The sequence below is a fragment of the Notolabrus celidotus genome, chromosome 3 (genome assembly GCF_009762535.1).
Source record: "Notolabrus celidotus isolate fNotCel1 chromosome 3, fNotCel1.pri, whole genome shotgun sequence".
Taxonomy (NCBI): domain Eukaryota; kingdom Metazoa; phylum Chordata; class Actinopteri; order Labriformes; family Labridae; genus Notolabrus; species Notolabrus celidotus.
In genome coordinates, this window is record NC_048274.1 from 35207336 (window position 1) to 35220539 (window position 13204).

The window sequence follows — 13204 nt, forward strand, 5'->3', positions numbered from 1 at the left end:
ATGTCCACTTGTTCTATTGGCAGATTTATTTTTGCTTATTTCAAGGTAAAAGTAGCTTGAACTAAGTTTTATGTTTTTCTTGTTTTTGGAGGGGCATTATTTCCAGTGTGTAAAAAAGAGCACTGTTTCAATGAGTGTGACTGAGCTATAAAGCATCTTCCCTCTCAGTTATTTGAACATCACTTTACTTTACCCCGTTAAAAGTTGAATTGTCCCAACTTCATAATGTCAAACTGATAAAGCATATCCTTAAAACAGTATATCTTCTGAACAAGCAAACTGGCATCTTTAGAGGATGAAAGGTTGCCTTTAACATCACGGACGTTTCAAGCAGAGGAAAAGCTGCATGCTAGAAGGAGGAAATGATAAGCATTTGACATTTTTTCCTCCTTGTTGATGTGTTTTTTTTCTATCTTGTTGCTGTTTTTGGGGTTGCAGGTTCAGCCTAAAGGTGCAATAATAGAATGTTGTGTCAGGTGGGTTTAAAATCCATATTTGCTTTCCATAGCAGTGGGAGACGTGGTGAAACAGATGTTTATAGCATTCAAGTGGTGCAGGGCCACCATTTGTGAGGTGAGTAAGAGAAGAACAGTGGGTGATATATAATGCTACAGGGCTGCTTTTTCTCTTTTTCACACTGTTTGATGACGCACAAGTGTGCCTGACAGAGTTTTGGAGACTCAGCACAGTCATCCTGTTGTGTTTAGGAGAGGTCCAGTTGTGTTCCTGTATTTGTATTTTTCTACTGTGTTCCCTACATGTTCTTGTGTTCCTGTGTGATGCTCAGTGAGCTATTTGCAGAGCTGGGTACAGTTTTATCAACAATGTGCCTCTGTGAACTGTTTATCTGTTCACAAAGATGTGATTGATAACAGCTTATTCCTTTACTCTGTTCAAAATCTAAAGAAGCTAGCAGTAGCGTTAGCACTGAAACCTTTTGAAAATCAGACGGTGGTCAGCGGAAACGGTCACAACGATCCACGTTCACTAAAAGAATTAGTCCAAACATATTATATCCAAAAAGATCCATGCTTTTGCTCTATCATCTGAAACCCATCTGATCATGTAATAGCTAGAGCTGCCTTTATCAGGTGAACAAATTGACTGTGGGTAAACACAGTACGCCTTTATTGTTGTCCGTCAGTCAGTGGCACGATATAATGGAGAGAGATGGAAACATCTTTCTCCTTCACATGGCGGCCTTTACATGACATGTCTCTGCAGTGTGATCAGGTTAAATGTAAATGACGTGGATACAGAAAACTCAAATCCCAAACAAGGTCACGTTAATCGATTTTCAAATTAAAGCCAGTGTTATATGTTGATCAAAAAAGTAACACAGATAATCAATGATTAATGGATTTTTGTACATGTGCCCTCAGCTCAGGTTTTTTTGTGATAAGATGCAGCAATTTATCCCATCAGGTCTGTGTAACCACTCTCTAATGGTTTCACTTTTCAAAGGAGAGTACACAAAGTATCAAACACCAACATAAACTCAGGGCTGCTTTTCAAGTCACAAAGCTAGGGCTTTGAAAGAGAGATACTCTGGCAATTTAGATTTGAATAGTGTTTTCCCTGAGTGTAGGCAATCTTAACTTCCAAAAGATCTAATTTCTACTGTTACCAGAATGCAATCAATGGTATTTAAAATAAAGTCTGATTTATTTCTTCTGTGGCTAGTTTTGTTCAAAATGTATGTAACAGAGCCGTTTTTGTAGTATAGACACTAACTGAAAAGCCATGCTTAATAATTACTCCATAATAATCTTGATTGTGTCCATTGAAAAGGGTGAATAAAGGTAAAACAAGTAGGCATATACACATCTAAAGAAAGAGCGGATGAGATAAATTACAGCTGTGACAGGACCATTGAGGCAAAGTCTGAGATGTTCAGCAGTCATCAAGACCTGCTGTGCCTTCCGTCTTCATGAAGGCATAGCTAAAACAATTAAAAGAAAAAGAGGAGCACAGGAAAGGACTGAACTAACCAAACAAGAGGAGTGATTCTTTACTGGGCACTAAAAAAAAGTTACAACCAGTGTTTTGAGTAATGCGCTATTACGTAATGACTTACTGTAACTCCAGTACCATTTAGGACAACTAACAGTGCATCGAGTTACATTCAAGTTGCATAATGCTGTAAAAATCTCAGGAATGTAAAAGCAATTGTTACTCACTACCTCATGTCGAATAGCCGTCAACTATAAGACTGAACAGCTGACTTGGCAGTGAGATTACGCCTACAGCAGCACAGTAGCATCCTGGGGGAAAGAATATCTTGCACAGTAAACTCACATAATGGCTGGTGATCATTCAGGCGGGAGCTTTCTGTCTCAAAATGCCATTATAGTTTTCCCTCCTTGAGGTCGAGGTTGAGAATATAATGGTCAGCTGTAGCCCATGTGCAGGAAGGATAACTTTGTCAACTGAAAAGTGCAATTATTCTAATCTCACCTGACCAAACAACATGTTTCTACAAAGCTAGTTGCCAGAGAGTCCTAACCCTGTAAACACTGGTGACCCATGTGCAGCTCACATTAGCTCAGCAGACCAAGGAGGAGCCACGCCATCAACAACAGGAAGGACTAAACAGATTGATTGTGAGGTATGTTGTTAAAGACATGTTTGCCATATGAGTCAGCTGCTGTCAGAGAACTAATGAGCAAATCCCTGAGACAAGAGGCAGGGTAGATTAATAAGAGTAATGAAGCAGAAAGAGGTAACATTAAAGTTACTTTCCTAAGTAACTAATTCCTTTAGTAATGCAGTAACTTAGTTTGTAATTCAGTTCATTTACTAGTATTGCTGATTATCAGTTGCTTGCCCAACACTGGTTGTAGAACTTTAATTTACCAATAAAGTATCAATCGAAATACTTCAGCAAACAGCAAACTTGCTGATGCTGGCTAAAGGCTGATTTATACTTCTGCGTTGAATCAACGGCGTACCCTACGCCGGGGGTCCGCGTAGCTCCCGTACCGACGCCGTGGCTTACGCACGTAGCTGACGTGCACCTTCTCAAAAATGTAACTCCCCGTAGAGCCGACGTGGACCGCAAGCTCTATGATTGGTCCGCTCGGCGGCTTTGTCTTTCCCGCATTTACAACACTTCCGGGATCCCGGACATCGGCCGCACATCGGCCGTGTATTTCATCTTCTCCTCTCTATTCTTCATGTAATCATGTCTGTATGATAAACAGCAACATGTATCAGCTGTAGATTAACATAACACGCTCTGAATCTCTGTGGAAAAGTAAACAGAGATCGTAGCGGGACCGGAAGCAGGCAGCCGGCTATCAGAGAGACCGCACTGCCCTCAAGCGTTTCGGCGGAGAATTGCTGCACGACACGGACACACCGACGCACAAGTATGTGGTGCTCATGTCCGCGTCAGCCCCTGCTGCGTAGGGGAGACGCAGAAGTATAAATCAGCCTTAAGTAACAGAGGTTGTTACTTACAGCAATGGAAGCAGAAGTAGCTCAACTTTCAACATGCAAATCCCTTCCTTAAGACCTCACGGTGCCACAGCTGCAACATGTTATCCATCTGCTCTGAGACAAAATACATGAGCGGTTTCAACAGCAGGTGGTGGTTTAAGTTTTCAACATCTTAAATTGTTGGACTGCGCCTCTCACCTTGTTCCATCTGCAGGCTCTGATGTTCACTGAACAGCACAAGAAAACCACACCATTCAGTAATATTTATAAAAATATATTTCACAAAGTAGGAAACAATACAGGGTATCTTAGATTACAGTACAGGGAGTAAATAATTGAACATACACATTTATAAGCAGTAAAGCACAGTAGAAAATATGATCTGCATGTAGGACTATTCCATATATATTGTTTAGTCTACTGAGAACTGCCATAATACTGTATCAGTACAAACTGAGTACGCACGCAGCTGTAGTGCCATTGAAATTATCATTATGTGCAAGAGCTAACGTGCAGAGACAAAACCTACCACCTCATTGAAAGCTAATGACATTAGCAGTAACTCTATGTACAGTACAAGTATCTTTATTGATATCATACAGTGTAAGCGGACTATGCACATGGGCTGCGTTTGTGTCTCCGTTTTGAATGCATCTGTGTTTCCTAAATGAGATTGGATGTTTGGTAGGAGTCATGTACTCAGTTATCATTTGGACTATTGTGCTCAGACACTAACTGTCGGTACCTCAGAATATATTGTGAGATATATTTTACACAGATTAGCATGTGTCAGAAATGTCTTATTTATGTGGTTCCAATTAATCAGATCATCTTTTTTGACATGGTTACTTATAGCTCTTGTCTGCCTGCTTACATCTAATCTATATCATCAACTGCGATAAATTCTTGATATGGTTTGGCTGTTATGAAACAGTGATCAAGTGGTTGAAAAAACAGCAGAATGTGAAATAATCTAAACACACTCACTTCAAATTGTCAGCACAGAAAAAATGATTAAAGAACAGAAATACAAAAACTCAGAGAACAATAATGAAGAATCAACACTCTTGTCAAAAACAGTAGATTACAATTGTATTTAATGTTGCTTCTGTAAAAAGAAGGCCTCAGAGTTTCTACATTTCTCTTTTTTGTCTTCACTTCAGTCTTTTATAGGCTAGTAACACTTGCGACCCACACCTGTAGCGTGTAAATACAAAGAGTTGTATAAAGCAAGCCTTTCCAGGCTTAGAGAGTTTATAAATGTGGCCACCAGAGAAGATATCAAATGATAACAAATTCACTTAAAGCCAATACTGGTTTGTCTTTTTGCTTTTTTCTAATCTTACATACATTCATCATTGTAATGTAGACCATATATTGCTTTTTCATTGTCATTCTCTTTCAGATTGCCACGCAGCTTTGTGGCGTTGAAGACTTAGAACAAGAGTTCCTCTGCAGCTTCTGAGGTCCAGCTTGCCGTCCGAGGAGTGTGATGTCTGCTCAAGCTTCAGAGAACCCAACGTGTTCATTATGTCCTTTCCTCCAGCCGCTACCTGCGATCCCAGGATTTTTCTGCTACTGGCAGTCACAGCAAATGACTAACACCCAAAATACTGCTAGACACTCCACAACGTAATCTAAGTTACACTCCACAAGAATCATAGATCTCCTAAGAAAGACATTGTTTGGCTCAACAATTACAATGCGCTTGAAGTAGTGGATGACGACTGCTATATCTCACTCTAAGAAGAATACAAAAAGGTGGCCTCCTTGTTATTAACTGTTTTTTTCTTTTTAAACACCAGTTTCTAAAAGCCAGCAAACCCCCTAGCGTTTAATACACAAGAATGTGGACAGAAAAAAAAAATCAGAAAGTCTTTTTCTATGAAATCAAAGGTCAGGTCTCGCGGTCACTTTCACCCACAGAGTAGAGCTCCCCAAGTCTTCTGAAGCGTGGGCCCCACTCTCTGAGATAGTCATAGTTCTGGTCTGAGTCTGAAGACGCTGTCTCCAGTGAGCTGAGGGATCCCGCAATTGATCCCCGGCCCTCGTATCCATAGATCTGGATGGAATCATAAGGCGGTGCTGTTGGATCATTGTCTGCCTCGTGGAGTCGTACGTTGATGAATTCATCTACGTCCACGCCGTTTGGGCCCGAGTGCTGCCCTGCCCTTGGCATGAACTGCAGGTCGGGTTTGATGTCCTTGCGCGGCAGGTAACCATTGATGCCATCAGGATTCTGCAGTGTAGCAATGTCAAAAGCCTCCGTGTCCTCCTCACCGCCTCCTTCGTCATCGTAGCGGATGATATTTTCCCTCACGTCTTCGTCATCTTTTATGATCAAAGGCTCATTTTTGTGTCTCCTCAGGGTCACAAATAGTACTACTATTACTGTCAGAAAGAAAGACGAAGAGAGAAGGAGAAAGGAAGAAGAAGTCGAGGTCAAGCTTGGGCCTGGTAGATTTTTCTTTCAGTACATGAAAATTATTAAGGTAGCGAACAATGGCAAACATTGTATGGCTCAAAAGAGTTTCAGGAGTAGAGATGTGTTAACAATTTCACCAAACCTCTTGAGTATGTTTTCTTTATAGAACACATTCAACTAAAATCTATTACCGCTTAGTTCTGCCTGCAGACCGTGAGCACTTCTATTCTGATGACACACTGTATGATGCACTGTAAGTATGCCATATTCATTTTGTGTACTATGTGAGTATTGTGTTTCACCTTTGTATAGTTCATGTATTTTCAGTGTGTCAGGCCCAGCTCTTTGAAGCACACATTTTTCATTTACAGCACATTTCTTTTGTGGTACTTGTTTTGGACATTTGCATGCAATTCTGAATTTGCGGCAGGTTTCTCCCAATGGAAATCATTTGGGCTGTTGCAGTTGCCATTGTTGGCTTCCATAGATCATTTATCAAGGTTGTATTATGTATTAATAACAAAAAGGAACACCTCACCTAGCAGAAGTATAATGCAGGCCAGGATGGCGATGAGAGCTCCCATACTGAGACCGATTGGTAAAACGTAAGCTTCCACGTTGCATGATTGGACGATTCCATCCTTACTGCACCCACACACTCGGATGGTTAAGGTATTGGTGCTGCTCATGGGTGGACTCCCATTGTCAGTCACAATGATTGGCAGGAAGTACATCTCCTGTTTCTGTCGTCGGAAGGTATTGTGCTTGGCCAGAACACTGATTGAATTGTCTGTCAGAGAGAGTGGTAAAACCAGAGATACATTTTTGCAAGATGTGTGAAAAGAGCCATTATTATTATTCATGCTGGTAACAGACTGGAGTTCTATTATTAAATTGTGTGAAGATGAGTGCAGCATGAGGGTAAACTAATTTCACATCAATCGTCACCAGGCTCTCCGGCACCATCAAATTCTAATGTTGTTGATAGATTTCAGCCAATTTTTTTTTCTCAACCGTCCAATTTTGGAATTCTGAAGGAAGGCAAACTCGAGTCGCTGCCCCTTTTGAAAGCTGAAGAAATGAAGGGACCATGGCAGGCGACACTGACTTAGAAGATGGCACATGTCGACCCAGAAAGGTGCCAGCTGCTCTTTGATGACACTTCTGTGAAGCCGCCTGCTCATTAGCTGGCTCTCCTTACCCTGCTCACATAATCAAACACTCGCAGTCCCATATGAAACTACTCCTGCTGATGTTATGGAAAATGTACAAGACTTTTGATAGTGTAACCTTTGCCTCTCTGCTTCTTGGAGCCCTGAGAAGAGAGGGAAACTAGAATTGGTGATGAACGCTTCAGGGCCATGTTGAAACATTCACGTTGACAGAGCAAACCTAATCAAAAGATGGAAGGCTTCATGATAGAATTATTTGCTTTGCATGATCCGTAATTGATGTGAACATATGCTCAGATTTATTTTCTTATGAGAGCTGCCTAAAAGTGGATCGTTGTGCTTTGTGAGCACCAACATGTCCGTCTTTATTTGGATCACTCAGCAGTGCACAGTGAGTGTGCATATAGTATACAGTACTGAAGTAAAGCATCAGGGCGTGTCCTCGTAAACAGGTCATTTCCATTTTCTTGGCAACTATTGATAGTAAAAATAGAATTAAACATCTCCTGCCTGTCAGCTCATCTACAGAAAAAGATTGCAACTGATAGAGAAAGACAGCTGTGCTGATAACCTTCAAGCTGCATTACATGACTGCTTGCTTTAATCATATATATATACAAAAACATATATGTGTTGTGGTGCATTGAAAGAGTTTCATCAGCAGACTGAAATGACTGATGAAAAAACTGAGCACACTGAAATATTAACTAGCACCACAACAAAAGCAGACGCCCATTTGAATTCATATTAGCTATAAATAACTTGTGGGAAGTTCCAAATGACAGCGGTGACAGCAGAAGTGATTGTAACAATGTGAAAACTTTCTGTATTTCTCAAGTCTCTTAAGATTATGAAGTACGCAGCACACTCATGAATGCCTAACTGGCAGGACTTCATAATAGTAACATAATACCAAAGAATTGAAGTAAGCTAATGAGGTTATGTTGGCAGAAACAGTTTCCCATCACAAACCACATGTAACGACTGAATGTCCTGGCTGCTCTACTGTATTTGTGTAGTGTCACTGCACAGGTTTAAGCATATAATTGGTATGCAGTCAACTTAAATGTGTTTAAGATTAAGGTCTGAAATAATCACATTATTTTTCCTTTTCCTCGTGCTAGTTATTCCTTTCCAAACATCCTAGTTCATATCTTCCTGCTGCTGCCATGATGGGATTGTGCATATTTCACTTAAGTTATTTTTAATATTGCACAGTTGACAAGTAAGTAATACACACTTTGTGTCAAACTAAATTAATATATCAACCAAGTACTTTGAGTTTGAGTTACCAACCCTAAACTATGCATACAGGTGCAGGTAATCAAAGTGATGACAACCACATCACTTTGTTTAAGAGTGTTTAAACTGCCATGAATGTGTGAAGGAAACTAAAAGCAGTTAACTACAGTGCTTGGTAAATGGATGGCAACTGACTGCAGGCCAGTCAACATTGCAGAAGACACTGGTCCAAAGCAAGTCCTTACTCTGATGTTAAACAGCTTTATGAGAACAAACAGAGCCTGTATTAAACCGATAAAGCAACCAAACTGGAACTCCAGAATAATGGATGTGCTGCCAGGGATTCTTGGAAGTCAGCAGTGGTGGATAGTAACAAGGTAAATGTACTTGAATGCTGTACTTCAGGGCAGGAGTATCTGTACTTTACATGAGTATAATGTGATTTTTTTTCCACTACATTTTAAAGGATATTTTGTACTGAAGACTCCTCTTCATTTCTATGAAAGTTCTCGTTACGTGCTACTAATGCGTTGCCTGTCTCGATAGTTGAACATGGAGCAAGTGCAGATCAAACATCACTCAGATCAGGCAGTTCATTAAGTGGTGGTAATGATGGATATGACTATATCTCAAGCCATGCTTGAGGTTTTTGGCATGAAGAATGATTTGTATCATTTTAAATCTTTGCTCTGTTTCACAGTTCTCATAGTAGCTGCAATATATTCATCATGCAACCTGAGAAAGCATGTTGAGTTATGTAGCCAAATATTAGTTTTATTCCATATGAACATTTTAGATCAAGTTGTCCCTTAGTTGCTGTTTTTATTTTCACTATTGGGGAAGTAAAACAATGTTTAATGATTTTTTTTTAAAACATAGTTTGAACACTAAGGTATTTTTAAAGACAAGGTTTCTGGTACTTTAACTCAAGTAATAATTTGACTTGGCAGATCTCACTTATATTGGAGTATTTGACCAAGAGGGTCAATACTCATACTTAAGTAACAGAGTTGTGTTCTTTGTCCACCACTGGACGTCAGTGAGAAATCAAATCAAAATCATTTTTTATAATGCAATAAAATATGCATGATTATTGAAATCCTGCAATTAAGCTCAATTAAAAAAATTAATTAGCTTGACTACCCTTAGAAATAATGATTCACTGCATGCAGTCAATCATTGAAATCATACACTGGGAGGAAAACAGATGCAAACTATCCTTGTCTTTTTATTTAGACCAGTAGTTTTTTTTACTGAATTAGTCCAAAGGAATAGTTTTAGAGATACAACTGAAATGCTTCTTCGGCATCAGCAGGCCAACTCTTCCAGCAGTAGCACTAACACAAGCAAACCTGCAGCAGGGAATATATCTTCCTGATGCACAAACTGTTGGCAGTAGAACTGGAAGAAAATGACTACAAAGATTAACATCCAAACTGAGAGGCACTGACATTTTGAAGGTTTTAATGCTGGTCAGTGAGCTGCAGGTGAAAGCATCATGAAATGCCTCTCCATGATTACAGGCAGAGAAGGTGACCAGTGCTTAAACATTATTGTTTGAGCTCTGGTAGGCTGTTAAAAAATAAAAAGATCAAATGAAATAAATAAACACAAAAAATGTCAGCCTCAGTGGGACTAAAGATGATTCTCTGTGTCTTTAACTTAATAGAAGCAGCTGAGACCGCTATTATGGGATTATGCTAATGGATAAAACTAGTGTATCATTGGAATCAGTAAAGAGGACTCATCAGGTCACTGAACTGGATCAGAAATGCAACTAACAACTCTCAGAAGTTTGCTCCCATTAGCTGCTAGAAACAAGTCAAAGACTGCAGCAGAAATCCTCAGTGTATCAGACTGAGTAAGGGTGCAGGTTATTGCTGCAGATTTAAAATTTAGATTTGCATAAGGCAGATTTAACACAATCTCATGGAGTCTTCTGAGTCTCAGCAGAATTTACTTTTGGCAGCGTGGTAAATGTGTGTTGTCTCAATTACTGAGAAAAGAAGCTGTGCTCTGCTGCAACCCTGCCTCCTGAACACAGAGTTGTCAGACAGCTCGATAACTTGTATACAGTTGGTCAGAGCCATGACCATTTTCCACAGTGTGGACAACCCCTAACCTCTTCACTGTTCAATCCCTACAATTAGACTCATCATCGCAAACAAAAGCCGCACACAGAGGCTCACGGGAGCCTGACGCTCTTCACTGAAGTGTCTCCCACAGCTGCCGATTTAGATAGAAATAGTCGCTGAAGTGCTGGGGGATACGCAGCAATGGGCTTCTTTTCTCTGCTCGGAATTTTCAACACCGTAGACAAGTGGTTGGTGAGGTATGTGGTCTATAGAGCTGAACCACAACATATATTTATTCTCAGGCGAGGGAGAGAAACAAAGCAGTGATCTATCTTTCTGCACTGCTGGTGGCAAACAATGTCTAGTGTTTTTGTGACACAAATTTTAATGTTCTCTAAACTGTAAATGGGACATCACATCCATATTGTATATTTTCTGAAGGTATATATACAACACATTTCATTAACATTTCAAAACCAATTTTTTTGTGTCTGTTTTTTGACCAGTGCCTGCAAAATGTAGAGTTGGTTTGTTGACATGTGAGCCCTAATGGTCTAAATTGAGAGATGCTTTTTTACCATGATGGTCCCAAATTACATTGTGATTATGACTGCCACAAAATGACATCCCTGTGCGAAAGCGAAATCAAAAACAAATAGACAAAATGACACTCATAAAAATGAAACTTAATGTTGCAGTTTGGATTAAAAAAAGCTTTTGTACCTCGCCACAGTCGGCTTCCTGGCACTGCAAAGTGTATGCTTCCAAACTTGAATGTGATTGGCTGATTTTGATTCCACAATCCATTACTCTTACCTGGCAGGTCTTTAGCCAATTTATTACAGATGATTTTTGAACAGATTTGTAGAGAATTGTTTTTATCTTTTGTACACATTCACCAAAAGAATGTAAAATTTGCTTGAATGAATGAGACGTGAATCTCTTGTGAATGACAAACTAACTGTTCAGAGATGTAGAGAAATGGTTTCCTCATTTGAGATCTGAGCCAAAGTGAATTAGAAAACTGTGATATACTGGGTCAAGGCTATTTTTGCATTTCCTCTGACTAATCCACAAGCGTCTCATATTCCTGCTTGCTAATGCACCTGTTTCAGAAGTTTTTTTTTCTTTTTCTTTAAAGATGGTTAGTCCGTTTGATGACCTGATTTTTATAGGCTCTTGCAGTACGTTAGCCTGCAGCTTCTGCGTTGCAACAGAAGGTTAGTACCATATGAGGATTTTCTGCCCCGAGCTGAAGACATTACACAATGTCATCATGAACACAGCCTGTTCAGAGGCAGCTATGCGGAGGGAGGCAGGAGACAGGGAATGGGATAAAGATGGAGAAAAACAGCAAATAAACCAATCAGAGTATTTAGCAAATAAATGAAGCACCATCTGCCACACGGCAACAGCTCTGAGGAGTCACCCTACATTGAGCTGCAAGACTACCAGGAGAAGCCATTTGGATCCCATTCATTTAGCTTCCCTCAAAATGCACTGGGGAGTAAAAAGAAGCTGGTGTCCAGACAATTTCACATCTGCTAATTGTGAGCTACACTGATCCACCAGATTTCATCTCCAGTTCGGCTAACATGCCGCGGGTTAGAGATTAGACTGGAGAGCCATTGGAGAAATTTACAAAAACTTCAATCATCCTGCCACACAACAGTTACCCCTCTGTGATTCTTTGTTGATACTCACCTTGGTTGTTTTTGATGGTAAAATTGGGGTTGTTGAGCATCTCGGGGACAAGACGATAGTCAAAATAGTGGCCCTCGATCGGGTCGTCTTTGTCCACTGCGCTGACAGTCTGAATCATCTGTTTTGAAAACAGAGAGACAAGAAGATACACAGAGGAGGGTTCAGAGTCATTAGAGGAGGCAGCCTATTCATTACTCTGTTTTTGCCTTCACAGATTGCTTCAGTCTAACACTAGCTGGATCACACCTGATGAAATATGTGCTCTATTCATTCCCGGATTTTGAGATTATTATCAATGAGGTCCTGTCTCATCTGGCACACTTTCCGGCTCCTGGCTCTATCTGTTAATCTGTCACCACAGGTCTTATCGTGCTGTACGTCTTTATGATTGATTGGAAATTAGAATTCAGGCCCTGCAGGACAGTTTTCCCCTTTTCTCCTCCTCTCCTTTCAATAGCGCTCCCCATTGTACGCACACAGGGCCTCCTGAATAGGGTCGATTGATGAGAAGGAGAATGCTAAGTACTTGTCCAGGATTTTTGGCTGGGGGAAGCAGTGTGCCATCTGGAGGAGGACATGAAAGACAGTCTTGAATTATGATCCATTCTGATCAATCCTGACTGCTCTCATTTCCCCTTTGCTCGGCGCACACTGTGTCAAGGGAGGGCCGTTGCAGGGAAAAGAGACCGCACTCCCACCTCCGTGTTTCACAGTGAAATAAATAGGCTATAATTCACTGTGGCCAATCATTACAGGGGAGAGGAGAGAAAGAAAGATGGATCACTGCTTTGATAAATGAGCCACTTCTTTCCTTACCTGTCCAGGTTTCCCATTTTCACACAGAAAGGCCTCGTATTCAGTGGCAAATTCAGGGGCATTGTCATTAATGTCCATTACTCTGATGGCCACAATCGCCCTCGATATCTGACTGTGGTTTCCTGATAGATAGATAGATAGATAGAAAGATAGAAAGATAGATAGATAGATAGATAGATAGATAGATAGATAGATAGATAGATAGATAGATAGATAGATAGATAGATAGATAGATAGATAGATAGATAGATAGATAGATAAAAAGAGGAGAGTCAAGGAGAGAAATAGGGATAAATGTGAGATGAAATTGAATACTAGAAATCAAAAAC

The 13204-nt window shown here is 40.3% G+C and overlaps 1 protein-coding gene across 2 annotated transcripts in view; it reads right to left on the reverse strand.

Moving 5' to 3' along the window:
* Positions 1-4516: 4516 nt before the first annotated feature.
* cdh8 (cadherin 8) overlaps positions 4517-13204 on the reverse strand; it is a 134471-nt gene continuing 125783 nt past the window's right edge. The window contains exons 9-12 of one of the 2 annotated variants that reach the window (XM_034680734.1): positions 12876-12997; positions 12060-12177; positions 6405-6656; positions 4517-5826 (exon numbers count right to left, since the gene is read on the reverse strand). In XM_034680734.1, coding sequence (XP_034536625.1) covers positions 5339-5826; positions 6405-6656; positions 12060-12177; positions 12876-12997 — 980 coding nt within the window. In that variant the 3' untranslated portion in view covers positions 4517-5338. Of the gene's footprint in view, positions 5833-6404; positions 6657-12059; positions 12178-12875; positions 12998-13204 lie in introns of both variants that reach the window. The other variant, XM_034680733.1, reaches the window with a different exon arrangement.